This window comes from Penicillium samsonianum (genome assembly GCF_028829775.1).
Source record: "Penicillium samsonianum strain IBT 33392 chromosome Unknown utg000007l_segment0_segment0, whole genome shotgun sequence".
Classification (NCBI taxonomy): domain Eukaryota; kingdom Fungi; phylum Ascomycota; class Eurotiomycetes; order Eurotiales; family Aspergillaceae; genus Penicillium; species Penicillium samsonianum.
The window spans coordinates 3,919,122-3,946,992 of record NW_026643265.1 but is presented as its reverse complement, the minus strand read 5'-3'; the positions used below and the strand labels follow the sequence as shown (position 1 = coordinate 3,946,992).

Here is a 27,871-nt window from a genome sequence, read left to right as displayed (position 1 = left end):
CATTTAACGAGTACGAAGGTGTTCGAAAAAGCAATTTAGACAACTCAACCTGCTTTGAAATTGGGAAATTGCCTCTCATCTGGAAACAAAGGCCTGACCGATCAGGCAGACGCAGGCAAAGAAATCTCTAACAATGGAAAGAAAGATGCGCACATAAACTCATAACTATTGTTTCATTCATCATTCGACCATCAACTCTACTATTTACTGCATACAGAAAACCAAACGAGGAACCGCCTAGAAGAAATGACATGCCATAACATACGACCGAAAAACTTACCTTGACGAAAAGGAAGAAAAAACGATAGATCAACATCCCCGGGAAGATCCGAATTAATTGAAACAGTTACGAGATGAAAAAAGAAATGGAAGGGATCGTTCTTTCATGCTCCATCCAGGCTATGCTGAGAGAGAAAGTTCACGAAAAAGGCAGACAGATATGCCGAAGCACTGCCTAAAGAAATTGCAGAGACATAATTGGGATCGTAACACAGCAAGAAACGTAACGAAACGCAATGAAATAGTGATGATGATGCGGGAAGTGATATCTCGCGGCGAAGACTTGGCCACTGATGGGCACAGCTCACGGTGAGTAAGCGTGCGGATCGATCTAGCGCTAGGTAGCAATGCAGATCGTGTATCAGTGGTCCGAGACCATTGTAGACCACGTTGACCCACGGGAGGGGTATTTTTCTTCACTCATACCTACAAGGGCCGGCCATATAAGAACACGTTGGCTGGCAAGGAATGGGTCAGCAGAGCAGGGCTTACAAAAACAGTGCCTTGGGGATCATTGACACCCGTGGACAAATATATCAGTATGCCTGCTCCCGAGTCGTAGAGAACGCTGGGCACGGGGAGTGCGATTTTGCCCCGATGCCCTAGTGCCATTGGTTCTGACCCATGTAACCTTCGCTGAGTACACCGTCTTCGAGAGTGCGAATGAAATCCCGATTGCGTTGGTTCCCATTCCCATTACCTGCTCGGCTCCCACGACGCCGTTGACTGGCATTAGCATCAACATACCCGTCAGGGGGAGGTGGATAGTATGCAGGGCTGGGCTGCAATCGAATCGGTGCGTTTGGATCCAGGTGGCTAGCAACTCGTTGGATGGTAGTCGGGATTCCTCCGTTAGGGTCCATGGTGGATGCTCGTTGACGGCCGGCTCGCGTAGTCGCCTGTGCGTAGAGACTTTGAGGGGGCACCTGGTTGCCTGGCATCATTCCCATTTGGTGACCGTAGCCAGGCGGCTGCTGGGTAGGGTATGGAGGAGGCGCTGCACCTTGTTGGTACATGCCATTGTACATGGGCGGGGCTTGAGGCTGGGCCTGAGGGGGAGTATGGAATTGGTTCATCTGCACGGCATAGGCATTTTGCGCATGCGCCGCCTGAGCTGCTCTTTGTTTGCTAGCGGCCTCGGCCTGCTGTTGTTGTTGAACCCCCGGAGCCGGCTTGTTGGCCGTCGAATACTTCAGATTCATTGGTGGCATGAAGGGCCCCGTGAACTTCTGCTGGGTGATGAACGGGTGCAGCTTGGCTTGTTGGGGTGACCATCGCTCGAGAGGATTGATCGATAGAAGTCCCCGCACAAAGTCGATGAAAGCAATCCGATTGTTTAGTTCTGCAATGATTAGTCAAGTCTCAGGGTAAACCTTGGAATATAGAAAAGAAAACCTACCTCGATCAACCTCTGCTTGCTTCATGTTCTTCCGAGGCATTGGGTAACTTCGGATAATCTCCTCCAGTGTTGAGGCTGAGAAATACTTCTTGCTCGGTTGTTCCTTCGTGTTGTGTTCTCGGGAATACTGCTCCAGGCTCTTGAGGCGGTATGTCTTTCTTCCGAACTCATCCTGTGTCTTTTCGAAAAACTCTCCCGACTGCTTACCCATCTCCAGCATCCATGTTGGTGGGATACCCAGCATCTCGACGATCCGACAAACTTGATTGTACTCCGAAGAGCCGGGGAACAGAGGTAGACCCAGGAAGAGCTCCACCACGATACACCCAAGAGACCACATGTCAATGGCAGATGAGTAGCTAGGAAAAAGATTAACAGGGAACAAAAAAGATGAGACAACAGTACTTACGGCAAGCCTAATAGTACTTCTGGAGATCGGTAAAATCGCGATTGAATGTAGGTGTAGACTGTCTGGCGTTCATCGCATGCAGAACCAAAGTCAATGACCTTGATGATTGGGCTCTCGAGGCTGTGAACAGTTAGAAACGGATCCTGAAAGCTGACAGGCGATACTGACTTTTTCAGGAGAATATTCTCCGGCTTCAAATCACAGTGAATCAGATGCGCTTTGTTCAACAAGCTCAAGGCATTGAGCAGTTGCTGGGCAAACACCCGGACAAGGGTAGTGCTCAATCCACGGAATTGGTTTTGTTTGATCAGCTCATACAGATTGACACTGAGCAATTCGAATGCGAGACACAAATGCTGACGGTGGATGAATGTGTCCTTGAGACGAAGCAGGTGGTGGTCGTCGTTCTTGTCATATTTGCTGTTGAGCTGCGGGGAATCAGCGGGGGCTCAAACGATAAGGGCTGGGGATATATGACATACCAGATCCAACACAGAAACTTCCATCATACTCTGGTTGAAGTAGGCAGTCTTGTTCTTGATGACTTTGACAGCCACGACTTCTCCCGTTTTCAAGTTTTGGCATTTCACGACTTGGCCGAAAGTACCTTGACCTAGCACATCCAGGATGAGGTATCGATTTCTAGATCGGAAGGAGAAATGATTGTCAGCTCAGGGGTCCGCTATCCAGGGGAAATCGGGGGCATACTTGTGACCGGCTTCCTCGCTTCCAAGGATATCGTTGACGTAAAGGATATAATCACTATCCTCGTTGTCATACCCATCATTCTTTACCCCTTTGCTGGGTTTGGTCAATACTCGTCGCGGGTTTCTTGAAGACTCATAGTTGAAGCCAGGGTTGCATATGCGGTAGGTGGCCGGGAGGTGAGTTGTCAACGATTGAAGCGGCTGAACGGGTTAGTCAAAGCCACGACATGGTGGATTTGCTGAGTACTCACGCTGATGAATCCGCCCTCTGGATTGGCGCGCCGATATGCGGGCTGTATATTCATCCGCGGCTTCAGCTCTTGCACAGACTGGATCTTTTGGAACTTGGGAACGGGACCGCGACCGGGCACCAGAGGGGCCTGAGACGGCAGCGAGCCGGACCGCGGAGATCGCGACCCTGGACCAAAGCCTGGACTCATGTGTGAAGATGCGGATGGTGGGTAGTACTGGTCTGGGCTGAGGTCACCGGATTGAAGAGGAGGGAGTCTAGGGGGCCGGTTGGCTGCCGAGATGTTAGCGAACGGGGCATGGCCGAACAAGTTACCGAAATCGAACTCACATGGCGGCGATTGATATCCTTGTGGTGGTGATGCATATTCTGGTTTCGCAGGGGACCGGCGGGATGCACTCTGGGGCGCGGATGGAAATCCATAGGACCCTTGGGACTTGCCAGGACTAGTGGGATATGACATCGGCGGCGAAAGAACATGCCCCGGAGAGTATCTGCGGGCAGCCGATGATTCCTCTGCTTGATTCAAGAATTGTGACGAGGCGCGATTGTGGTTTGGCCTCGAGGGGTACTTCGCCCGGTTGTACGGGTCAGCGTCCTCCATGGCAGTATCCGCATCGGTGACATAATCCCGAGTACGAGGCGTGGAGGTGGGGGAGGAAGCCATGGAGACAGTTTTGGAATTTGAGCCAGCCGAAGGGGCTTTGGATGTCGTGCCGGGGGTCTGGAATGTCTCGTACGTGTATCCGACGGGCGGCTGTGACTGTGGTGGTTGACCGTATTTCGAAGCGAGTTGCTGGGGATGAGATGCCAACGCAGTATTGAACTGCGCAGGGTGGCCCATCAAAGGATCTTGGTAAGGCTGCCACCCAGGATCCATTTTGTAAAACCCTTTGGGCCAACAAATGGATTCGAGGTCCGTGTTCGTCTCTAGCACTGCGATCAGGGTCCGTGGGATTCCAGCGGGGACGGCACTCGTAATGCGACCGCAGCTTCGAGGCGAGTCTTGACGGAATTCGAGGGATAGGGGATGAAAAGTAGGGAATTGGCGTTAAAATGAGATCGTGCTATGCTTCATCATCTGAGGAATTGTTGGTGAAGACAAGTTTTGAAGGGGAGAGGGGGGCGGTCGCAATTTGGTTGCGACGCAGTAGACGTAGGCGGCTGGGGGGTTCAGCCAAGTCAATAGACTTCTTGCCTTGGGACCCGAAAACGAAGAAATCAAAAACACAGCTGGCATCAACAGAAACTATGTTAAACAATAACTTGGCTCGAAGAATAGAGATAGTTACCAGTATATAACCAGAGATTAAGAAGAGGGGAAAGATGAGTTCTAAGGAAGTGGAGGTGAACTTTGCTCGATGTGAATCTACACATATCATTACTTTTCTTGAAATACATAACATATTTAGGGTGTATTCTATCTTTGGCCATACAATGTACACAGGTATATTCAAGACCTTGATGCTAAAGTTTTGACATTTGTACTGGATTGTGGTCTCCTTGGCGACGTGACTCTTTTCACATGATCGACGCTCCATTGCATGCCCAACTGTCAGAGCGCCCTTTTTTTTGGACACTGTACTAATTTGCTAGATCCAGTTACACAGGGCTCAACAGGTCTACCACCACTATAGAATGAAACAAATGAACTACAGAGTATCATATTTATGGTATTTTATAGGTGCCGCGACGTCATCGAATCCATAGTTAGGCCGGGAGCCCAAAACTGGGGTGTTGGTCATTGTATTGCGAGGAATAATGACATGGTATGTATTCTCCAGGGCTGAATATAGACATTGATAATCAAGCAAAAGCAATTCCATTTCACTTGAATCATCACAACCGTTTTAGTGCTCACCTCTTGCCGCTTTTTGCTCCGTACTACTGAGCAGATCTATATCCAGTTCAGCACTCTGGGACACAACCAAATTGCTCGGATATTGCTATTATGCGAGAAATGGTATAACAATTTCCATGGAATATCGATGAAAGACATGAAAATATGTACCAATCTCTATGTTAACTGTGATAGCTAGTCGCTCATTCTCTTCACATCTAATTCAGAATCTGATCTATTTGGCTTCAGATCTCTTTCAGATGTTTGTTTAGGCTATTCCGCCGTTATGCACCTAAGCCTATTCAGAATAGTCTTTTCTCTGATCCTGTCATCCTTGCCCCCTGAGGTGGAATCTCTTTTTCATGGCTTGAGGTCTTACATATGTATGTTCGTCCTTTAAGGAGAGGCAACATCTTCTTGCTTTCATATCACCGGATATGGACCCTTTTCGGGAAAGCCAGTGCTTACGCACTGAGCTTTTATTCAACGTCAGCAACCTCATCTCCATTAAGCGGTTCGGTATATGTGGACAGACATGGATTTCTCAAACTATCCCAACGGGTTAGAGGCCCGATGCTGTGCTCGCTCCAAGCATTGACCATCACAAATGTTGTTATATATAATCAAGACATTCCCCAAATTTCGCTACAAGCTCGAATCCACATAACAGACATCCTGGAAGGACTTGCCTTCGGGTTTATCGACTGAGAGCTTGAGCCCTGCATGCTCATTCTGATGCCGCTCATCTAAATACCGACATGTGGTATCATGCTGTGCATCATGCTCAACCAGAGCTCAAAAATGATATTCCCGGGATCTCTGATTAGGACGATTGAGAAAAGGTATATAGCGGGTTCCACTCCCCCGTGAACAGTTCACATCCGGTCTTTCTCAATTGGCCCTCAATTGTGAAATTCATTTTGTCACATTGTGATATCTGCGAGTGGATCTCGGAATGCTGGGGATACGGCACAGATACAGTGAGAGACCGAAACCCCATCACCGTCATTGCTCCCCTGTAAACAGGTCGTACTCGATGAGCCCTTGGTGGGCTCGTGCAGCTCCAGTCAGCCAATGAACCAGAATGGCGTACCTATGGCCTCATACCATGTATATAAATTTCAAGGTTCGAGGTTCGAGTATCGGTCCAGACCTCGGGGAATGTAATGGAAATTACGTAAGCTTTCAATGAGTCATTCATTCACGTGAGCGGTGTCATAGGCGGTGGCCCATTGTGCCATTCTCTGATAGAGGCCTAGATTGGATGCTATTCATCTTGACTTACCTAGGTATTGCTGCCTGTGCTATTGTACTATTATATTTGCTCTTTGAGCATTCACCATGTTAGCCCTTGCCCTAGACAAAGTCTTTTAGTCTCTCACTTCTTTTCACTTAATACAATCTTTATTTGGACAACTTTCACAATGTCTACGAACGAGGAGGCGAGTCGCCTGCGTGACCTCCAAGCAGATGTTCGCGACCAGGATGATCTTGAAAGAGACATCACTCGCCAGGTATGACCTATTTCTCAATTGACTATCACTTTGGGCTCACATTTCTCTTTTTTCAGGCCGATAAAGCTCTAGCCGATAAAGCAGAAGAGAATGACATCAAGCGACTTGAAAAAGCCCTTGTGGATCGGGAGTAAGAGCGCATGCCCTAATGTTTGAAAACATTACTAACTCAATCCGCAGACGGGTCGATTCGCAGGTCCGCCAAGCGCAGCAGCGCCTGACACAGCCCGTCGGAGCCGCTACTCGCCACCGGGTTGAAAATGAGCTGAAAAGGCTGCAGGCGCGCAAGGCCGATCTGGGGAAAGACCTGAAGGACATACAACAGCGCATTGATGAGAGGCGCGAGTCACAGGGCAATTCGACGGTGGCGCATGGGTCAGGGCGACAGCCGAATGAGTCCCGCCGCGACTATCTCCTGCGAACTGGAAAGATCACCCCGTTCGCATTGATGCAAGAGGGCTCCAGAGATGGACCACTTGCTAATCTTCACGATGCACTTGTCGATACTGAGGAACAGCAGTATGAGGAGGAGGAGCGCGAACAAGCCAAACATCAGCCAGCCGCGTCCCACCGGGACCTTGCACGCCCAGACCTCGACTTTGATGAGAGCAGCGAAAGCAAGCGCAAGCGGAGGCAGGTGGATCGGCGTAGCTCCCCGGGAGCGGATTCCTCGGCAAGTTATGTTGCCTCTGAAGCTGAGATTACATCCGAGGGTGAAGAGTTCATGCCTGATACTCTCCCTGAGACCAAGCCAAGTGGCAAGCGCAAGCAAGGAAAAGCGACCACTGAGCTTGAAGATCTTAGTGGGGTTGATGATGGAAACGAGACAATATACCAGTCTCGCGTCCAGGAATGGATCAGTCGGCGGAGCTCTGCCCGACGGCACGCTGACAGTCATTCTGTCGAAGCTGAGGTGAATGAAGAAGAGGAGTGGCTTAAGCCACATCCCACCGAACCAGCCATGGAGCTTGACAATGGGCTGCGGGTCCCTGGAGACATAAGCCGCTTCCTATTTTCCTACCAGAAAACTGGAGTGCAGTGGCTTTGGGAGTTGCACCAGCAAACGGTCGGCGGAATTATCGGAGACGAGATGGGGCTAGGGAAAACCATTCAGGCGATCTCTTATCTTGCGGCGCTGCATCATAGCAAGAAGCTCACCAAACCTGCCATCGTCGTTTGCCCTGCAACTCTTATGAAACAATGGGTTAATGAGTTTCACCGCTGGTGGCCACCCTTCCGTGTTTCCATCCTACACTCATCAGGCAGCGGAATGATAAATCTTAGCAAGGAAAGCAACCGGGAAAATGCGCTTTCATCAGAAATGATGGGCAGCCACAGCTCTCGTCACTTATCTGCTGGTCAGAAAGCGGCTAAAAAGATCATTAAGCGTGTTACCGAGGAGGGCCATGTCCTTGTGACTACATACTCAGGTCTGCAATCTTATGCAGATGCTCTTGTTGATGTTGAATGGGGCTGCGCTATCCTTGACGAAGGTCATAAAATCCGCAATCCAGATGCCGGTATCACCTTCAGCTGCAAGGAACTCCGCACTCCGCATCGCATCATTCTTTCGGGGACCCCAATGCAGAACAGTCTGGTGGATCTTTGGTCCCTATTTGACTTTGTGTTTCCAATGCGCCTGGGGAACCTCGTTACATTCAAAAACCAGTTTGAGATCCCCATCCGCCAGGGTGGCTATGCATCTGCATCAAACCTTCAAGTGCAGACTGCTGCGAAATGTGCAGAAACCCTCAAAGATGCCATTAGTCCTTATCTGCTCCAGCGGTTCAAGGCCGATGTAACATCTGATCTGCCGATGAAAAGCGAACAGGTCATTTTCTGCAAATTGACCCAACTCCAGCGAACCATCTACAAGAGGTTCCTTGGCTCAGATGATATGAAATCCATTATACGAGGGAAAAGAAACTCTTTGTACGGCATTGACATCCTGCGCAAGATCAGCAACCATCCAGACTTGGCAGACCACACATTGCGTTCTCGCGAGGCGGACTATGGCGATGCAGAGCGGTCTGGCAAGATGAAGGTTTTGAAGGGTTTGCTTGAGGTCTGGAGAGATACTGGCCACAAGACCTTGCTTTTTACCCAGGGCCGTCTGATGTTGGACATCATTGAGAAATTCCTTGGGGTGCTGGGTGGATTCAATTACCGCCGAATGGACGGGACTACTCCGATCAAGGAGCGTCAGAATCTGGTTGACAAATTCAACAACGACCCCGATATCCACGTTTTCTTACTTACCACCCGTGTGGGCGGGATCGGAGTGAATCTGACAGGTGCTGACCGTGTCATTATCTACGATCCTGACTGGAACCCATCGACTGACTTGCAGGCGCGGGAGCGCGCATGGCGTCTGGGCCAAAAGCGTGATGTCACCATCTTCCGCTTGATGACCAAGGGCACTATCGAAGAGAAGATCTATCATCGCCAGATATTTAAGCAATTCTTGACCAACAAAATCACCCGTGATCCTCATCAACGAGAAGGATTCCAGCTAAGTGATCTCTATGATCTGTTCACTCTGACGGATGAAAATGACGACGAGTTGGAGACGACTAAACTCTTCAAGAACGCTGAAGTCACATATCAGGAAGAGGCTAAAGATGTTCCCCTTCGCAGCAAGAGCAGGCCTGCCCCGACTCCCAAGGAGGAAGACGACATCAACGACATCCATGGTATTGCCAAGGTCGAAGAGTTCCAAAATGCCGCCGAAGAGGACAAAAATGCCAAAACCTCCGAAGACCGCATTATGCATGGCATCTTCGCTCGTTCTGGCGTCCACTCTGCAGTCCAGCACGACCAGATCGTAAACGGCAAACGAGTCCTTCGCGCAGACCCCAAGATGATCGAAGCCGAAGCTCGCCGCGTCGCCAACGAAGCCGCCGAAGAGCTCCGCAAAGCCGAAGAAACTGCCCGGGCACTCCCAATCGGACTTCCCACCTGGACAGGCCGTTTTGGGATGGGGGGCCGCGAAGATCCACGGAGTGGTGGTAGCTCAGCTCGCCCTGCTGGGGCAGGGCCATCCTCCTCCGACCTGTTGGCTAGGCTTAACCCTGCTGCTGCCGCAGCTGCTGGACAGAGCCACAGTGGTTCCGATAGTCCATCAGCACGTATGCCACGCGGCAAAGATTTCATGCCCTTGATCCGTGATTACCTTGCCGCTCAGCGTGGGCCGACTCTATCGCAGTCGATTGTTCATCATTTCAATCATTACTGCTCCAATCCGCAGCGTGTCGCTGAGTTCCAGGAGTCGTTGAAGAAGGTTGCGACACTTGAGCATGGTCGTGATCGTCGGGGTCGGTGGACTCTGAAGCCTGAATTTGCCCGGAATGCCAATAATCAGGGACGGTGAGGGGGCTTGTAAAGAAGCCGGTGGACTGAGGGCATCCCCGATGGGGCAGAAATTGAACAGGCTATCTTTCTTCCTACTCTGGGGATGTTCATGTACGATAGTGGGTTTCACGAGATGATGAATGACAATGACAAAGACAAAGCCGATACCCTCAATGCAATTGCACAGTCAGAAACACGATATAAGTACACCGTACTGCATACTCCATATTCCATCGTTACAGTAGACAGTATCCACTAGGCACATGCTTAAAACGCCTCGTGGGACGGTACCAAGGCCTTCCAACACGCATAGAGACAAGCTGCCGTTTAATTCAAGCCACATGCGTTATATGCACTGTCCATGATGTATGCCAAGTATGAAAGAACATGCCAATATTTAGGTGCCTCATAACTTCTCTCCTGTAACTTATCAAAGAAAGGGGCCGGATATTCTATGTTGTAATAAATTTCCAATATCCCTCAACTTCAATGTTTTCAGTGGGCCGTGTTCTATTTCTGGTGGGACCACAAATTATCAATGATGCAAAACAACATGGAAGCGAGGATATACCGAGCCAAATAGGCAAGAGATTTTCGTTTGTACAAAGTAGAGTCGCCGCGACCCGACATTCATAAAACAAATCAAGTCAGACAGGATTCAGGGGAAAGGCTCCACGGGGATCTTGGCATTCGTTGTTTGACGACTTCATTTACTTCGGTGGCGAAGGGTTTTTGGTATGATTCTTGATGTTTTTTGTTTTGATGAAATCATTCGTGAAACAAAATTCACCATGTATCATTGTGCAACCCAATCATAGGGGCAAAATCACATCATTGATATCACCAATCTTTGTCTCAGGTGCTTCCATTGATGGATAGAAGAGGCATCAGTGGGTGTGATCTACACTCGATCAGGATCATGACTGGTTCGGATGATGGTATAGCTAGTAAGGTCCCCACTTAGTGACTTCCAGGATGTCGATTGTAATTCAGGATCCTGTGGGTTAGTCCTTTCGTTTACCCCATACACACAACCCAGGTTCTGATACGGTAGTGTGGATCAAGCAAGATCCTGCAGCCACAGTTATGTCTGTCTTAAGGCTGACAGTACCTTGCATGCTGCAAAGAAAAACAAAGAAAAATGAACAAGAGCGACATCGCCAGAGTACAGAGTCAAAAGGAAGTCGAAGAACAATCAATCGAAAGTTCTAGCGATACTTTACCGATGACGGCTTCTATTTTGATCTCAAGGATGCCTACGGAGGATCCGGATCAGCGTTGGACACTCGAAACAGCCCGACGGCCCTATACTCCACCGTGGAGCATGTGTTCATCGACTGTCTCCCATGGATATCCAAAAGCATATAAATGCGTCACTTCCCCGTCAAAATCCTACCCCTCTCTTAGAGAAACATATAAAAACAATCGGAACCCCTCAAACAACGGTTAACTTGAAACCATTCCCAATCTAACATCTTCACCTACCACCCAAAATGAAGTTCTTCGCCACCGTCGCTCTCCTAGCCACCGCTGTGGCGGCCGCCCCAGCCGAGAAGCTCTTCAACCTGAAGACCTCCGGCGCCAGAAACAGCTCCCACAACGACCTGTTCCTCTCAGTCGGCCACGGGCTGATCAGCGACCCGCTCAACAGTGAAGCCATCTTCTCCGGAGCCCCAGCCAGCCGCGCTGCCGCCTTCTCCTTCGTCAACGGCACCGTCGTCTTGGATACTGACGCCAAGGTCCCCTGGACCCTGGACCTGATCAACGTGGAAGGTAAGATAGCCCTGGCCTGCCTTTGAGTGTGACTATTTCCCAAGCCCGGAATGCTAACGACATTGGTATTATATAGGCGTCCGCAAGGAGCGCGCCCAGATCAGCATCAAGCCCACTCACGGCTCGAAGGGCTTCTCTGTCGGCCGCCACGGCGTCCAGGGACCCAGTGAGACCTGGGACGGATGGTTGTGTAAGTTCTTCTATACCCCCTTTCCAAGGCGACATGATCGTGCCGAGTGCATAACGCTGACTCCTTTTGTAGGGTGCCCCACCGATGTGGAGGCCGGCCAGTTGTTCCCCAACTTGCACTTCCTCAGCAAGACTGTTCAGGAGCCTGCTCTCCCCGCTGGATGTGATAGAATCCAGCTCAACGCTGTTCCCAAGAGCTCGGCTTAGAGGGATTTTGGATTTTGGATTTTACTTCGTAGCGAACATCAGATTGTGATGCATGCTTTCTAGTTTTCGTGTCCTCTTCGAAATTTGGAACTTCCACTGGTCTTTTATTTCAGCATATTTCGGCGCATAAGTCAGACTTAATTGATAATATATTGATTATTCTACTAGTTATTTATCCTAAGATCCATGAATGCCCTCTGATATCAAATTCTTCTCACAACAGACGAATCCTCACCAGTGTCATATCCAGTCCATTTTTCTGTGTCTTCCTACCAGCAATTATAGAGAGTATTATAAACCTCCACCTCCCTCAATTTTTGATTCTATCCCTGAATTCGCAATAGTGTTCAGGAGTTGTGGTTACCTCGCCACCCCCAAGTTTGGGGAACTTGTTCGGCGGAACCGAGAGATGCCCGACCTTGGGTACCGGCATCTGGGTGGCGATTGTAGATCATATACTCCTGCGTGATAAGGGCTTTATTGTTGATAGTTCTTCTGTGGTTTGTTGCCTTGAGTAACTATACTATGTCATGGTTCATGGCCTGCCATTCATCATTTGCTCATCCAGTTTTTATAGTTGGAATGATGATGAGGTGTTGGCCAAACTCGGGAATAGGTGATTAATTGATGGTTTAGGGCAAGTAAATCCAAGATTTGTTTGTATATCGTCCTCCTGGAACTGAAGTATATATTGCACGGACCACGCGGTTTGAGTTTGATGTGATATATATCACCTGTTAAAGTGCAGAATGAGAATAAATGATTGGTGCTCATATGATTTGGAGATCATTTTGTGCTCATAATTAAGAGGTGGATATAAAGGCGATTTGCCTCTGTGGTTACGTTCAGATAAAGCCAAACCTTTGTATTGCCCTGAATTAGCATAAACTTAGACTTAACACACCTCAGTTACTATTACTCCGTAGCAAGTCAATACATCACTTGATAGTCCAAATAATAGTTGCCACTATAAATAGCCGATGTCTCACATGCTGGAGAGCCACTACCTATTTAGGTCTAGCCCCGCAATACAGCTCAAACATCGCATCTTCTCTTTCTCTGTTTTTTTCTCCCTCTCTCCAATTATCTGTGAAGACACTCGTTTACTGTTCGCTTTGAATCTACTATCGTTGCTCGGAATCGAAAATCCACATTCCCGAGATCTGCATGTTTTAGCGCCCAGACTGGCCAGGGGATTAATAACATATTCTGCACTCCACGTCCTTTTGATCGTCCTTCCGTAGCAACCGAAATTGCTTGGTACGGATACCAAATCGATAAGCCTGTTTCGACACAGGAGGCCCTTTTTTTGACAAGTCACACCGAGTTGTGCAAGGGGCGTGATCAGTCTAGCCCACCTTTCAGCCCAGGGAGTAACACCTCGGTCGCTTGATTTTTGAACCTCCAGATAATCTCTCCAAACTTCGACATGCGTTGTTTTATCTTGAGCGTGCTCTGCACCATCCTGTTGTTGGGAACGATATCATCGGCTTGGCCATGGCGGCCCTATGGAGAACTTTTGGGTGCCTCCTTGGATAAGCGAGCAGGTAATTCAGGACTCTTATCATACCATTTGTACCATCTTGATGCTGACCTACGATTCAGACACCACAGACTCATCAACCGCTCAAACCTCCGAATCTACCACGGATCCCTCCACTGCCTCGAAGACTTCTGCCGGAACCACCACCGGCACAAACACCGGCACAAACACCGACACAAATACCGACACCAAAACTGGGACTGCAACCGATTCCCAGACGACCGGCACAGCAACTGGCACGAAGACGGGAAAAAGCAAGACTACCGCCACCACCTCGATCTCCATTGACCCTGCTGCCGCTGCTGGTGGTGTGTCCATGATCACCCCCGCTTCCTCGTCCACAACCTACTACAAGATCGGCGAGGATGTCACCTTCGTGTGGAACTACACCTCCCTGTCGGTCACGCCATCTGCGGTCAACGTCGTAGCTTCATGCAGTCTCAACTCGATGAAATATACGCTCAGCTCCAACATGACCGTGAAGCAAACTGGAAGTGTCATCTGGGATACTGGAAAATACCAGAAATCGGCCACCATTCCGTTGCTTACCGCATCGTATACTCTGATCATCTACGATGCCAGCAAGGACATTGGTGATGCCGCGAGCGCGGGACACCTGAGCTCGCAGAACGGCGGTTACGTCTTCGGGATGTACACCCCCCAGGCTTACACCCCACTCAATGGTGAGTACCTGCCCCAACGATCCTCGCTCAAACAGACTGCTAACTTTTTGTCCAGAATTCAAGTGCGCCACCTGCAGCGGCGCCCTGTCCGAAACCAGTCGCCTAGCCATCAAATTTACCGTCGGCATGGCCGTGATTACCTTCGCTTCGTTCACCTGGTTTGCGGGCAGTGCTGGCGTCCTCGCCACTTGAAAAGCACCTATTTGGTCCATCCGAATTGACTTATCATGAACATTTATTTCCATTTTGGGGCGTTGCATTGTTGAAGCGATCTCAATTTACGATAATAGCAAGAAAACGGCGTTGCGTGACATTTTTATTTTTATTTTTATATACTGTTTCCATTTCATCCTTACTCTTACCTGTTGATTTTATTTTTCATTAATTACAAGCGGATATGGTCAATTAGATTTCAATTTCTTGTATTTTCGGCTTTGCATACACAATACAACCTCTGCTTTCAAGAGGTTGTTCCTCCTCGATATCCTCAATTTCAGAAAGATCACCCACCTCTCACCCGGGCCTTACTTTAGCCTCAGTTTTCCTTTTCGGCTTGCACGCGGCGGCGGCAAGCGTCGAGGTAGATGAGGTTGACCTAGCTTTTGGAAATCTGGGTCCAGCGTGGGATATCTGGGGATCGGCTGCAGAGGTTCAGATACACGCGCCTGACTTGGTCAAAGATTACCAAGATCAGCAGCGACAACCAAACTTATCATCAAAAAAGAAAACCTAGGTCGCCAGCATCCTAGGCAACCATTTATATCAGTACACAAACATTGTTTACCCCCACCTTTATGAATTTCTCTCACTTCCTGCTCATTTTTTCATCCATGCAGTGACGTTCCCATCAACGTCACCTTTCCCCAAATTGTCTTCCATCCTTATCACTGCCTTTATTTCATTCCTGAACACGCGACCATCACTCTCCTTATGAATGTCTCCGGTGTTGTGGCGTTTAACGTGCTTGCGGACGTTACGGGTTTCTGCGCTTAGCTACCGGTATAGAACCAGCAAGCATATCAGTCACATTCTCTATCATACCGCTCTCACATCTAGGGACCCGACACCAAACCTTCAGGGATCCCATCAGGAGCTAGCCCGGTAACTTGACAGAACACCTGTGTTGAAGGGCTTTTTGGTGGAGAGTAACTTGATGCGATGACATCCATGTCAGGGTTTCGATCAATGGATCGAGACATTTAGGAACAAAATGTTTATGATTGATTTCATTTTTAAAGATTATCATTCACTTAGTCGCCATATTGCTTCCAACCTTGAAAGCTTAGTTGTTGCCTGTATGATCCATGGATCTATAGATATATGCCCAAAGGGTGTCGGGAAGGGTGTATTTAGCTAGCTACATTGGAGATTCAATCCATACTCTGTTGTTGATCATCTGAATCATCTTTTGCCCAATAGAAATATACTATGCACGCATCCGTGATATTCCCTTTATTGTGAGTTTTGAGGCGTTCAGTTCCACTTCCGATGCAATTGTGTCGATTATTGCGGCAAAGACAAACCAACACAAAAGGAAGCTTGATGTCTTACTTCTTACAATTGAAAATTTGAGTCTGTATGTCTTACAGATAAAGAAAACTACGGGAAGCTATTCAAGCGGTTCATTGACTGAAACTTTAGAAGACATGATGTAAAAGTAGCTATTTAATCTCCTTTTACCTCTTCTCCAATCCATGAAACTAATTCCTACCTACTTCCATCTGTCCTAAGTCGGAATTCCACACCTAAAATCCACACCCAAGCCACTACCGACAAAGTATCCGTAGCCAAAAGAAAAGAAAATGCCCTCCCAACTAGGCTGGATTTGGCCCAAAGATCCACGCCCCGGCAACCCACAACACTGGCCACGCCGCTGGCGCCTCTTTGATGTCTTAACAAGCAAAGGGCCTGACATATACGTAGGCCGAATCGACCAGCCCACATCCAAGACCAGAAGGTCATCCTCTCAACCCCGGTCCGGATCCACAAGACAAGAATGGTCCCGATGGGAGGGCAACCCTAACGACCCTGACTCAAACTACAGTCCACTCCCTTGGGCGCGGCGGCCTGCCGGCGAACGCTATGATTTCCGCACGAGGAAATACCACGCCCCGGACCATGGGACGTGGAGTGCTGTTGAGTATTGCAATGGGAGAAGGGCTCGGAGGGGGGAATGGACCGGCAAGGAGGAGGTGCACTGTGTGCCGATGCGATATTGGGATAGGAATGGGGTTGAGTATCCGGCGGAATTTTGGCATGATAGTATTTATGGGAAGCATGGAGATTGAAGGCAATGGATGGGATGGGAAGCGGCCGCCGAAAGAAAACGAGAGAAAGGAAAGAAAGAAATGTGGGGTGTTGGGAGGGCAGTTTGCGTGATATTGTGTTTGTTAAAAATCCAGATAGATCGCTTGAATGCTTCCAATCATTTTCTTGTTTTAAAACCAAGATAAGATGGATGTAGCCCAGTGGGCCGACGTTCTTCCAAAATTCCCCCTAGGTTCCAAGAATGGGTCAGGCTGATATATGGAGATGGATCCAATCAGAGGCATCCAAGGTGCAATGCGTCAAAGGTGTATATACGTGCTGGTCCACCACCAGACTGTTGATTCGCCTGAGGGCGGCGGAGAGTTGGCAGTTGGGCACCGTTATCAGTGAGGCGATTGCACTTCGCACATGGTGTCTGCTTGATATCTGCATAGGAAGAGATCATATCCTGCGCTGGTATTAGCAACAGTTCCCTTAGGGGTCAGAAACAGAACATACCAGCAAGAAAGCAAGGTCCCATTTCCGTGGGCGTGACCCCACACATCCCAGTATAGCATTCTCAAGTTTCGTGGGTGACCGGCCAGCGATCTTGCTCGATACCTCCCAGTCAGAGATCGGGGAGCCAGGGAAATATACCCCTTTGACCTGGAAGACAACACCAGCTCTAACAAGTGCTACCGCTAGAGAAGTCTCATCCTGGCCCTTGATAACCCGTACACCGGGGATATCCCGCTGAACAAACCGCTCCAAAACGTTTTCCCACTCGCCCTCAGTAGACTGCGCTTTATTACGTTCGGTCTCTTCGTCCTCTCGCTGACGCTCATCTACTTTAGACTTTTCCTTTTGTGCTAGCTCTTCGAGAAGAACGTCATAATCCCTTTCCCACTTCCCTGTCGGCTGAAGAAGCTGTCCGTTGGCTTCCTTGATGCGTGATTCAACATGCGCCCAGATGGATGTCAATTCCGGATCCCGCCACAATGACTGAAATTGCTGGACATCAGCGACACGTGCGCGTGCGGCCTCATCCAGACTAGCCCGGAGGATTCGTGGCGTTTCAGCGACTGGATTGCCGAGTGTCACTTTATCTGGGTTTGCAATAGGCACTAGAGGCTCCAGGAGGCCCTGGGGCATGAATCCACGGAGTTCATGAATCTGCACATCTCATTAACTTGGTTTTGTGGCAGAGCTGTAACAGCTCATGTACTTACCTTGCGCTCTAGTTCTTGTAGCTTTGCTAGTGATGAAACAAGTTGGATTTCTGAGTCCAGCGTTGAAATTTCGCTGTTGCCAGTTGCCGGCCCTTGGGTGGAGTTCTGATTGGTAGTAGCCATCGCCGGGGCGGTTGGCATGGCTTTTTGTGAGAGACTGGATTAAATGGTCAAATCCACCACAAAAATGCGCAACTATGGCCACAGGAGATGAGTTATATATAGATATATATTTGAATAGACACTTGAGTTTCGAAGTGGACAACCGAGCAAGGTGGAAGACAACGGGCTATCGAAGTGATTGTTTTGTGGGCGAAGAGACCACCCCGTGTTGTCTGTTATATAGTGAAATGTCAAAATAAAAATGCCCAGACCTGGATAAGGTAGTGTTCTTTGATGATGGATCACAGATAATGATATTTTGTCGCTGCTCCAGTAATGCGAGAATGAGAGGATGTGAGAGATGAGATGGGCCGTGGACCAATCAGGAAAACTTCAGCCACAATTCCCCGTGCCACAGGTGGCTGATGTAATATTTACATAATCTTGTTTTTATAGTTCCAAGGTTGATGGAACATTGTGCTTTTTAATTTCATTTCCCTTACATCTTTGATAAGGGTTCTTCAGTATGAAAAATCTTCAATTCTTAGTAACTGTCTTGAATCACAGCTTCACCATACCACATATGTACCTATGTCTTTGACCCTTGCTAAACGGTCTCACTCTGAGTGAGTCCAAGTTGAAACAAGCTTTTGTTGATGAACTTGCGACTTTGAAGAATAATAATCACTGCCGTTAAAGAATGATCTAGATGCAAGGAATTCTAAGAAGCTCCACAGGGTTCAATGCATGTTGCTTTGTTGGCCAACGAAGCTATAGAGAGTGGGTGATGGAAGAAGTCCTCCGTTGTCGCACTTCTGCAAGCTTCTTTGTATAATGAGCTCCCCAGCACGATGTCTCGACCTTGTTTGGTCTATAAAAAGCCTCATAGTTCATGTGCAATACTTCTCATCAACCTTCATCAACCCTCATCAACCCTCATCAACCTCCATCAGCCTTCATTAGGAGCCATCAGCATCAATCAGCAAAGCAACTTTCACACCTTGAATTCATCATGGACGACACAGGCGGGGCATTTCAACTCTTCGGCATACCTGCCAAGGCAGCTAAATACCTCAGACGGTCACCTCGCATCGCGGACCAACAGGCTAGGAAAGCCGAACAAGAAGCGTGGAGCACCTGCGGCGAGCCCAGCCAGTCCGTCTCCTCCGACATACATCCGGTTCTAAGACACGCCAATTTTGAATGTTACAGAATCTTATGCAACCGTTGTAGTCTAGTAATTGATGACTGCGTCGAGGTATGATCCAATTACAAGGACAATCTTAGAATTTTTGGGTAATTGCTAATCAGTTTTAGATGCTCAACGACTTCCATCTTTGCCTTGATGGTGCACTGAATTTGACTGGGGATGAACTCAAATTTCGGATTCGATGTATTCTGGAAACAAACAAGGTGTGGGCTCGTGGTTTGAAAAGGCAGCAAAGCTGAGAGGGCTGATATGCCTGATGAGACTTCCGAGGAGATGCAGATGTCATTTCATCGATCCTTGGGGAAGTGATTAGCTAGTGTCTAGTGTGATAGATCTTGTTCGTCAATAGATGTGGATTTTCAAGATAAGACCTGATAGACGTTGATTTCAAGCCCGTGCCAGCCAAAGTATAATTGAACAAGAATAGTCGGTCGCATCAGCGGCATCTGTCACTAACGACGTATCTCAGTAATTCTATTTTATTTGATGTAAGATAATTTGAGGGACATAATATTTAATAAATTTCTGGAGTATCTTTTTTATGTCTTTTTTAGTGTGACGACGAAGTCCATGGTTGTGGTGTGGTATGGTATTGGTGAACATGCGACTGGTTGAAGTAAGACGTCGGGTCTAGTGCTGGAATAGAGTATGTTTGAACATCCGTTGCCCCTGGCCTCGATATTATTACTTTTTTTGCTTGAGAGAACGACAAGACAGCTGAGCCTACCATAATTCTTGGCCGGGGTTACAGGCAGCAGCAGCCCCGAGCAGAGCCTCAAAAGGTGGGGTTAAAAAGGCTCAGCCCCCAATAAAAAAAAGGGTTGCAACATTCCCATCTTTTGAGACCATAATAATAGCAACAATGACAGACCAAAAGATTCCAGATACCTTCCTCCGGGGTCCAGCACCAAATGCAACCCTCCACAAACTCGATTTCGAGCACACATCTCCACCGCTCCCCGAATACAAAGGCCACTTCGCCGCTGTAGTGGACAACCTCTTGACCGAAGCCGAATGCAAAGAGCTCGTCCGTTTAGCAGAAGAATCAACAAGAACTCGACTCGCAGACTCAACCCTCTCGCCCCCCGCATGGGAACAGGCGATGACCAATGCCGGCGGCGGCAAACAAGTAATGTCCATTGACACGCGGAAGAGCGGACGGGTCATATTTGATTCGCCTGATCTTGCAGATAGAATCCTGGACCGAATGATGCCTTTTATGCGCGAATGCGAACTCGACCGCGTCCAAGGCAAACCCCTGGTTACGGGTCTTGGGCCAGCGAAACGGGGTGAAGTGCTCCGTCTCAGTCGGTTGAATGAGCGTCTTCGGTTCCTGCGTTATGAGGGTGGTGATTATTTCCGCCATCATTGCGATGCGTGTTTTGTTACGCCTGATGGGCTGGAGAGGTCGCTTTTCACTTTGCATTTGTATTTGAATGGGGAAGGGGAACAGGATATGGAGGAGTTGCAACCTCATATTGAGCGGGCGAATAAGACGAATTTGCTGTTTGCAAAGAATTGGGAGCTTGGTTTTTCTGAAGTTGAGTCAGAGGAGGGTCAAGTTGGTGATGGGAGTTGTCCTTCGGCTACGGAGTCTTTGGAGAAGAATGAAACTCTTCTAGGTGGTGCAACCTCATTTACGGCTGGGATGAAGTGGAGGGAGGCGGTTCGGATCTTTCCAAAGATGGGCTCTGTTCTCATATTCCAGCAAAGGAACTTGTTTCATGGTGGAGACGATGTGTTTAGAGGTGTCAAGTACACCCTACGGACAGATGTCATGTATACTACCGAGTAAAGAAGAAGTCAGGGCCCGTTCAAGATCACCTTTTGCCCCTGCTTTTGGACCTCTTTACCGAGTAAATCAGGTCTCAATACTGACCTGGACTTTCCTGTAGGCTGTAGATATGTATACTGTTGGTATGCGTATCATGATCTACCGTTGGTATGCGTATCATGATCTACCGTCACCGGCAGGGCTCACCTCGGCTTCCAGCCTTTGCGTGATTTCATGTTGGCAAACTAGTCATCACGGAGAGTAAATTCGCCACGGGCTTAAAAGCGGTATAAAGCGCTTTTACGAAAGAAAGATTGAGATGCGTGTGGTAAGAATAATTTCCTAGGTGGACCCTTTATAAATAGCCCACATACCGCCTTCCTACCCGGGGCAGGGCGCTGTGCCGGTAAAACCCGCCACACTGTCAGCAACGCTCTCGTTTGCTTCAATTCAGTTCGATGATTTCCGTGGGAATTGATAAAATTGACGCGATACGTCATGTGAAATCAACATTTCAAGAAACACGAATTTGGAGAAGGTTTGCGATCTGATAATCAAGAAAAAGGCGAACCCTCACAGCCTCAAAAGGCATTTAGCGGAAGGAGTAGCCAACAGAAAACCATCAATCTCAGGTATCTATCTGAGAAACAAGCGAAAACCTATGGCGAGGGGATCACTGCCTACAAAACACGAAAGAGTGAGGGGAAGGACCAGCAAATCGGTGGGTACTGCGGCCCCGGATTACTCGAGATCCGTTTATATTAAAGGCCTACCGAATAATAAATCGAAGGCTCATCTGCAATATCCTGTTAGCGGCCTCGGAAAACTTTGCAGCTGATGTGTGGCGAGGAGAACCAAAAAAGAAAACTGGTCATCAGCTGAACTGCTCGTTTTAGGCCTCAACCCCCTAGAACAGAGATGGTGAACCTAACGGGTTGGGTTTCCCAGAAATGAGTTATTATAATCTATTAATGCATAAAAATGTATTTAAATACAGTTCTAACAATTGTCCCTGATATGGAATGCGGTCCGGGGAAGGCGGCATGTCGGCTATTCACAAACATGCCCAGGACAATAATAATGTTCTCACCAACCCCAAGCAACTATCCACTTCCAATGAATATCCTTTGGCCTGGCCCCAATCCACACTTCTATCATTCTTCCGTAACACCATTCCAAGGGTTCCTGAGGGTGGCGTTAAAATCGTGGCGCGTAACCAGGGTTACAGGGTTCATCCAAAATAATTCTTACACTTGGAAGTCAGGCCATCATGCAATATATCAATCATTACTTCGTATAAGAGAATCCGGCACAGAGTCATCAGTGATCGACAGCCGGTCTGACCACATTTGCGGGGTGAAGCTGTAGCTATACCAACATCTGATTGGTTGGGTTTTGAAGATGTCTTAGATAAAATAGGAATTCATGTTGGCAGCCATGTGGAGAAATGAAGAAGAAGTAATGGAGAAGAATGCACAAATCATAGCTGCTAGGGCTGTCTCACTTCTACATGAGTCCGCACATAATCAAGACATTGTCGTGGAGCAACCTATTTCGGGTGTTACCTGACTTGACGTTACATCCATGAATCTTTATAGTTCTATTTCGAGCCTGACGAAAGGACTCAAGGTCACCTGCAATGAGCTCAAGCTTGATATCAGATATGCAGGAAAACACTTAAATAGCTTCATTCCTCCCATACTGTTCTCTTCATTCTCATCAACATCCTTCAAAACCAAATAACCCAATCAACTACTCAACCTCTCAACCTCTCAACCACCATCATGCAGCTCACTCAGCTCCTCCTTGCTACTGGCCTCTTCGCCTCCTCGGCCTTCGCTGTCCCCGCCGACACCTCTGCCAAGTCCATGATGGCCAACACCCCCCAGTGGACTATCAAGGACACCAAGCGTGTCTGCAACTCCAAAGACACCTCTTGCACTTGGACATTCGGCATCTACCCCGGCGCCGGCGATGCCACTCCCTGCACCTACGTCGTTAATGGCAGCCCTGCCTCCCGTGCCAACGGTGGCCCCGCCACCTGCGGCGCATACACCGTCACCTCCGGCTGGAGCGGCCAGTTCGGTGAGGGAAATGGCTTCACTACTCTCTCTGTTGTCAACGGGGCTCGCCAGATTATCTGGCCTGCCTACACTGACAAGCAGCTTGCTGGTGGTGTGGTTGTCAAGCCTGATCAGAGCTACGCCCCTGCTGCTCTCCCTTGAATGAAGATGAAATGATGCCTCGGAGTATGATCTCAATACTGTGTATATCAACCACTTTCCTTAATGACAATGAATGACAAGCGATTCAACATGTTTTAGCCTGTTCTCATATAATTCTTATACTTTGGATCCGCAGTAGAAAATAGGATAACCGCGTAGCATATAATGTTGTTCCTGGAAAATTCAGCGAGAATCAGTTTGTTAATCTCTGCTATACAAGGTAGAGAGGATTGGATGCAAGAGTTGTGAATTGACAGAAAAAGGTAGATAATCGAGGAGTTAAGTGACATTTCATTGAACAGAATGCCATCAGTATTTCTTTTGGGCGTGGTGAAAACCCCATGACTGATAAATTGAACGCGCGAATCAATAGTGTATGTATGGAAAATAACACTCAGCTATATATGGGCGCAATCCATTAGACCAATCTTTCAAACCCTATCAAGTGGCGTTCAGCAACCACTGGGGCATCCCCCCTACATCTTTACTACAGCAGGCTGTCTCCACACATATGGCGAGACTTCGAAAAAAGAATCTCCTTCCCGTGAGGCCAGGTCCATAATGAGCATATTTTCCAGAGTTTGTCATAATTGCGCTCGTAGATGCCTGTATGATTGGCTCTGCGATCATACACCAGCAAGTATCGGTCATAAATTCGACACCGAAACTCTCCAATTCTTCGATGAATCCGGCTTGACGGGCCAGGCCGTAAGATGATCGTCCACATGTCACCACAACCTTGATATTTTCAGACTTTACTCGACCTCGGCACAACTGAGCAAGTTTTTTAATCTCGGTAAAGGAGAAGTGCGGATTTCCAAATGAAATTAAATCAACTGGCAAATGTTTTGGTGCGGTGTTCAGCTTGTACCAGCAATCGACCAGTTGCTCTATTTGCACATCAATAAAACGCACATGGGGTCCCTTGTCCAATACTGCATCAAGAACAGAAGCTTCTGGGGTAATTCCCACAATATGGAACATTGGTGCGCTGGACATGGTGGCGAATGCTGCTCCAAAAGCCTTCAAGTCGTCCTTGGAGGGTGCAAGGGATTCTATTCCCACAACCACTGGAATCTTGTCCGAAGCAACACTCCCAACAAAATAACCAAGGATAGGGAAGAATGAATCATCGACATTATCGGCGATTTGCGTTCTGGGAACCCTCACGACAAGCGATGCCATCCTGTTGATTTCAATGTGTGGCCCGCCTCTGGGTACACGGCCAGTCAGGGCAATAAAGATATCCAGAAAATCCGGATATTTCATGGTTTTGGCACCAAGCACACTATTGGCATAAACAACAGCATTTGACTCCGCCCACGCCACCTGCTCGCCACGTTTTGGGGCGCTTTGAAGCTGGTAGGGCGCACACGTAAAGGTCGGCAGGCATCCCATATCACAATATGCGTTGGCTAATTTTGCAGCGGCTTCCCCAAAGGCAGTTTCAACCCCTTGCAAGGCCCAACGCTTCAGATCAATGGATACAGAGTTGAGAGATGTAGGAACCCGGACCTTTCCTCCCAAGTCGCGGAGTCTCTCTGCGAAAAGGAGAGACCCTGGTCCTGTAAAGACGCAACCGTCTACATGAACTTGAGTAACATCCATCAATCCATTTGCTCCTTGCAGCTCTGCCATTCTCAAAATGATTCGGATAGCAATGCGGGCAGCCTCTCCATGAGCTCCTTCGAGAAACGCTCTGTCAATTTCCGAGAGCTCAATCGTTTGCGCAAAGACTTTCCTCACTTTTTGCCAATGACTGTCAAGTTTGGTATTCAGTGCCCGTTCAGAGACATGCCCACCTTCGACATAGATTTTTCGGCCTCCTAGTTTCAAAGCTTTTTGAAAGTCTTCTGAGTTCAATGTGATGATTGGAATCGACTTTCCAAACATCTCCTCAGCCACCATGACTCCAAGGATAAGGATATCGTCCCGTCGCCCAAGGATAATCGCGCTTGGGCCCTTGTTGTTCAATAAAAGTTCTAGGATCACGCCACTGCCAGAACACGAACCTCGGCCCCCTGGAATGGCAAGAACAGTGTCCTGAAGATGATAGCCACTGAATGCATGATGACGATCAATGATCTCGCCAGTTTGAGGATTAACGCCGCCCCAAAAGCTCAACTCAAGCTCACTTGCAATAAGCGTGCCACAAGCTTTGCCCATGATGTGGGGTGTTCCCAAAAGACTCGCCGTGCTATATGACGCCACACTGAGATACCAAAGCGAAGCGAGGTGATACAACAGTTGTAATAATCAGTGTTCTTGAGGAGCAAAAGCCGGTTTTCTTTTAGTTTCCAGATTCGCGAAGAGGGACAGCCATTGCTTTAAATTGAAACCAAGGTCAAAAACGGCAATTGACCCTTTTCCCCTCACCCCCATTTTTTGGGAAAGTTTAACACTCACCCGGGCCGGGAGCCTAGTTACCTTTTGTTTCATAATTAGGCAAAGTCAATTCCATCCTTTGAAAACCTACTATGAAATGCCCGCTGAGTTCAAAATGGTTTAAGTAGAATTCGTCGATTTTTATGGGCTTCCTTTGAGGTATAGATATATTGAGACAGAACCCTGACTTCATATTGAAAGGATAGTCTAATCAATGAGCTTTCTTCGACAAACGATTTTGATTTTAGATCGAGTCATATCTTAGCTATACTAATTAGGCCAAACTGATATAGGGTTTACATAATGAATTTCTGCATTTCTACAAAAAGTATATTTTCACTTCTCTTCTCCATTCCCTTTTACTCGATCTTTGGTAAAGGGCTAGCTTCGACATCCAATAAATTCCAACGCGAAGTCACGACACGGCCGTCCTTAATGGTTGCCAGCACATGGCGATCAGGCCGATCAAAGACAGTGATATCATCCAAAGGATTTGCGTTCAAGATGAGCAAGTCAGCAGCAAACCCAGACGAAATCTGACCGAGGAAACTACTTTGCCCCAGCATCCGGGCAGCAGTGATAGTAGCGCTTCGAAGAATTCCCAACGGTGACTGCACAGTGCCCCGGAGGGTAAACTCTCTACTTTGGGCATAATGCAGAGGGCCTAGTAGATCCGTTCCAAAGCAGATATCTACCCTGATCTTAGTGGCGAGCTCCAGAGAGTGTAGGCCTTTGTCCAAGACTTCGCGGTTCTTCTTGGCAGACACTGGAGGAAGGAAAGGTTCCATTGACGATTGCATGAAAGCGCCTCCGCTTGTTGGCGATTCTCCACGCCCCAGTGAGTCCAAATTCCTCATAGAGCAGGGCTGTTCATGGTCTCGGCGGTGCATAGATGCCAAAGCCTTGTTGACAGCCACCTGAAAGTTGCTGACGTACTTAAGGTTATTTTTGGCAAAGTCACTGCCAGAGGTCATGTATCGCAGAGCATCCATTGCCGAGCTGACTTTCGAGTATGATTCGAGACGTGGGCGCAGGATACTATCCAGGAGAACTATGATGACTGCGGAACTGCAGGTATGGAAATCGGTCTGAGAAAAGCGACCTAATTGTTTGCGAGACCTGAGAAGATCAATTAGGTCAATTATCTGTGCGGCATGTTTCACGCAAGTCTCTGATAATTCATGGCCTTCCCCTCTGGTGCCATAATCACTTCTTTCGGGCTCATGCTTGCTAAGTAAACTTCGTACCCTATCGATCAGGGCAGCACGACCGATGTAGATCCAGATCATACAGTAGTCAAGCTGTAAATGCGCATTTAGTCGCAAAGAGGCATCATTTAGTATTGTTAGTTGAGCTGGTAGGTCTGCCTTCCAAGACAAAAGCTGGCTTCGGATATCTTCTGTCGAACACTTATCGAAGGTCCTGTTGAGAGAGTCAGCATGCCACCGATGTGGAGGGCACTGACTTCATCGAAATCAAGATCCGCTTCTAACCTCAAGAAAATGACGCGGTTGAGCAATAGAGTCAATTTTGTATATGCCAACAGCCTTTCAGCTCTGAATGAAATCGGAGAATCCAGGTCGGGTCGTCTTTGGGGAAGGGGGCAGTCGATATCCTTGCTCTGAAGCGTCTCGGGATAGCCAAGAGAGAGAGTAACACGTCTAGAACGTCAGTAGGGGAAAACCTTGGATTCAAGCACTGGATGAAAAATTGTACCGTTCGATGCTGTATGTAGTCCAGAAAATACGATTGCGGACTTCTAAAAGTGACGGAGATATAGCCGGGCCTGCTGACTTTCGGTGAAGACCGTGGCAGATCGCGATGCGTAGTGCAAGACCGAGATAGGTGTAGCAAGTGTTAGTGTTATGAATTGGCAGAGCATATAAGGCGAGTATTAGACAGCTTAACAGGCCTTCCAAGGATGGACAAGCTATTATCTGAGGCACAAGCTTCTGCGCATGCTGGAAATAACTCGTCCCTGGAATTCCCGTGTGAACTGCAGTCATGATTTGCGAGTGGTTCAAATGATCACCCTGGTAGAGATGAACAAACTGGCTTCCGAGAGCGAAGACTGTCAAGGTTAAACAGATGAACTTGGGACTAGTGAAAGTTGGTGAGAGGCCACTGTCATATAGTCCGAATAGCTGGTATCTAAATGAGGTTTCATCAAAATAATACCAATTTGCCTCGGCGTATGAGAAAAACAATGAAATAAGAACCTCGGCACCGGCTCGGGAGGGAAAATCTTCCAAGATCTGCTCTATGAGGACATCCTCATTTCCGTAATATGATTCATCTGTCGGGTAAAATGAAGTCTGTTGAAGAGATACAGTCGACAACGGTCAGAAAAGGCCTCCAAAAGAAAATCCTTTGTCATGTAACATACGGTATCCTCTGTGAAGTCCGGTCTCTCAGATCGGGAAACGGCTGCAGTGGCAGACGCGAGAAAATCTTTGTGCGCCAATATATCATCACCTCCAGTGATGTTGTCAGTTAGGGCGATTGCAAATTCTGGGCTGGTTCTTTCCATACTAGGTGTTCGCGCTTCCGCTTTG

At 48.1% G+C, this 27,871-nt stretch overlaps 11 protein-coding genes across 11 annotated transcripts; 7 read left to right on the top strand and 4 right to left on the bottom strand.

The window, feature by feature from the left end:
* Window positions 1-881: 881 nt before the first annotated feature.
* On the bottom strand, window positions 882-3,924 carry N7471_012353 (putative protein kinase Yak1; the record flags this gene model as incomplete). Its single annotated transcript, XM_057285072.1, has 8 exons — window positions 882-1,621; window positions 1,679-2,037; window positions 2,088-2,207; window positions 2,256-2,515; window positions 2,570-2,729; window positions 2,796-2,995; window positions 3,046-3,317; window positions 3,375-3,924. 8 exons carry the CDS (start codon window positions 3,922-3,924, stop codon window positions 882-884), a joined length of 2,661 nt encoding a protein of 886 aa, XP_057131338.1.
* Window positions 3,925-6,308: 2,384 nt separating this feature from the next.
* Window positions 6,309-9,768, top strand: N7471_012352 (DNA-dependent ATPase RAD26; the record flags this gene model as incomplete). Its single annotated transcript, XM_057285071.1, has 3 exons — window positions 6,309-6,398; window positions 6,455-6,528; window positions 6,579-9,768. The coding sequence occupies 3 exons, from the start codon at window positions 6,309-6,311 to the stop codon at window positions 9,766-9,768; spliced, it is 3,354 nt and encodes a 1,117-aa protein (XP_057131337.1).
* A 1,474-nt stretch (window positions 9,769-11,242) lies between these two features.
* Window positions 11,243-11,918, top strand: N7471_012351 (uncharacterized protein; the record flags this gene model as incomplete). Its single annotated transcript, XM_057285070.1, has 3 exons — window positions 11,243-11,522; window positions 11,599-11,712; window positions 11,785-11,918. The coding sequence occupies 3 exons, from the start codon at window positions 11,243-11,245 to the stop codon at window positions 11,916-11,918; spliced, it is 528 nt and encodes a 175-aa protein (XP_057131336.1).
* A 1,068-nt stretch (window positions 11,919-12,986) lies between these two features.
* Window positions 12,987-14,541, top strand: N7471_012350 (uncharacterized protein). Its single transcript, XM_057285069.1, has 3 exons — window positions 12,987-13,465; window positions 13,524-14,144; window positions 14,200-14,541. Exons 1-3 carry the CDS (start codon window positions 13,348-13,350, stop codon window positions 14,334-14,336), a joined length of 876 nt encoding a protein of 291 aa, XP_057131335.1. The 5' UTR covers window positions 12,987-13,347; the 3' UTR covers window positions 14,337-14,541.
* A 1,405-nt stretch (window positions 14,542-15,946) lies between these two features.
* On the top strand, window positions 15,947-16,432 carry N7471_012349 (uncharacterized protein; the record flags this gene model as incomplete). The annotated part of the gene is made up of 1 exon (XM_057285068.1): window positions 15,947-16,432. One exon carries the CDS (start codon window positions 15,947-15,949, stop codon window positions 16,430-16,432), a length of 486 nt encoding a protein of 161 aa, XP_057131334.1.
* Window positions 16,433-16,686: 254 nt separating this feature from the next.
* Window positions 16,687-17,761, bottom strand: N7471_012348 (RNA polymerase II mediator complex subunit MED27 domain-containing protein; the record flags this gene model as incomplete). Its single annotated transcript, XM_057285067.1, has 3 exons — window positions 16,687-16,860; window positions 16,911-17,564; window positions 17,621-17,761. The coding sequence occupies 3 exons, from the start codon at window positions 17,759-17,761 to the stop codon at window positions 16,687-16,689; spliced, it is 969 nt and encodes a 322-aa protein (XP_057131333.1).
* Window positions 17,762-18,734: 973 nt separating this feature from the next.
* Window positions 18,735-19,171, top strand: N7471_012347 (uncharacterized protein; the record flags this gene model as incomplete). The annotated part of the gene is made up of 2 exons (XM_057285066.1): window positions 18,735-18,980; window positions 19,040-19,171. 2 exons carry the CDS (start codon window positions 18,735-18,737, stop codon window positions 19,169-19,171), a joined length of 378 nt encoding a protein of 125 aa, XP_057131332.1.
* A 623-nt stretch (window positions 19,172-19,794) lies between these two features.
* N7471_012346 (uncharacterized protein) lies at window positions 19,795-20,727 on the top strand (the record flags this gene model as incomplete). The annotated part of the gene is made up of 1 exon (XM_057285065.1): window positions 19,795-20,727. One exon carries the CDS (start codon window positions 19,795-19,797, stop codon window positions 20,725-20,727), a length of 933 nt encoding a protein of 310 aa, XP_057131331.1.
* Window positions 20,728-22,490: 1,763 nt separating this feature from the next.
* On the top strand, window positions 22,491-22,931 carry N7471_012345 (uncharacterized protein; the record flags this gene model as incomplete). Its single annotated transcript, XM_057285064.1, has 1 exon — window positions 22,491-22,931. The coding sequence occupies one exon, from the start codon at window positions 22,491-22,493 to the stop codon at window positions 22,929-22,931; it is 441 nt and encodes a 146-aa protein (XP_057131330.1).
* Window positions 22,932-23,372: 441 nt separating this feature from the next.
* Window positions 23,373-25,097, bottom strand: N7471_012344 (uncharacterized protein; the record flags this gene model as incomplete). Its single annotated transcript, XM_057285063.1, has 1 exon — window positions 23,373-25,097. One exon carries the CDS (start codon window positions 25,095-25,097, stop codon window positions 23,373-23,375), a length of 1,725 nt encoding a protein of 574 aa, XP_057131329.1.
* Window positions 25,098-25,675: 578 nt separating this feature from the next.
* Window positions 25,676-27,846, bottom strand: N7471_012343 (fungal specific transcription factor domain-containing protein; the record flags this gene model as incomplete). Its single annotated transcript, XM_057285062.1, has 4 exons — window positions 25,676-26,738; window positions 26,810-26,977; window positions 27,033-27,631; window positions 27,703-27,846. The coding sequence occupies 4 exons, from the start codon at window positions 27,844-27,846 to the stop codon at window positions 25,676-25,678; spliced, it is 1,974 nt and encodes a 657-aa protein (XP_057131328.1).
* Window positions 27,847-27,871: the final 25 nt, after the last annotated feature.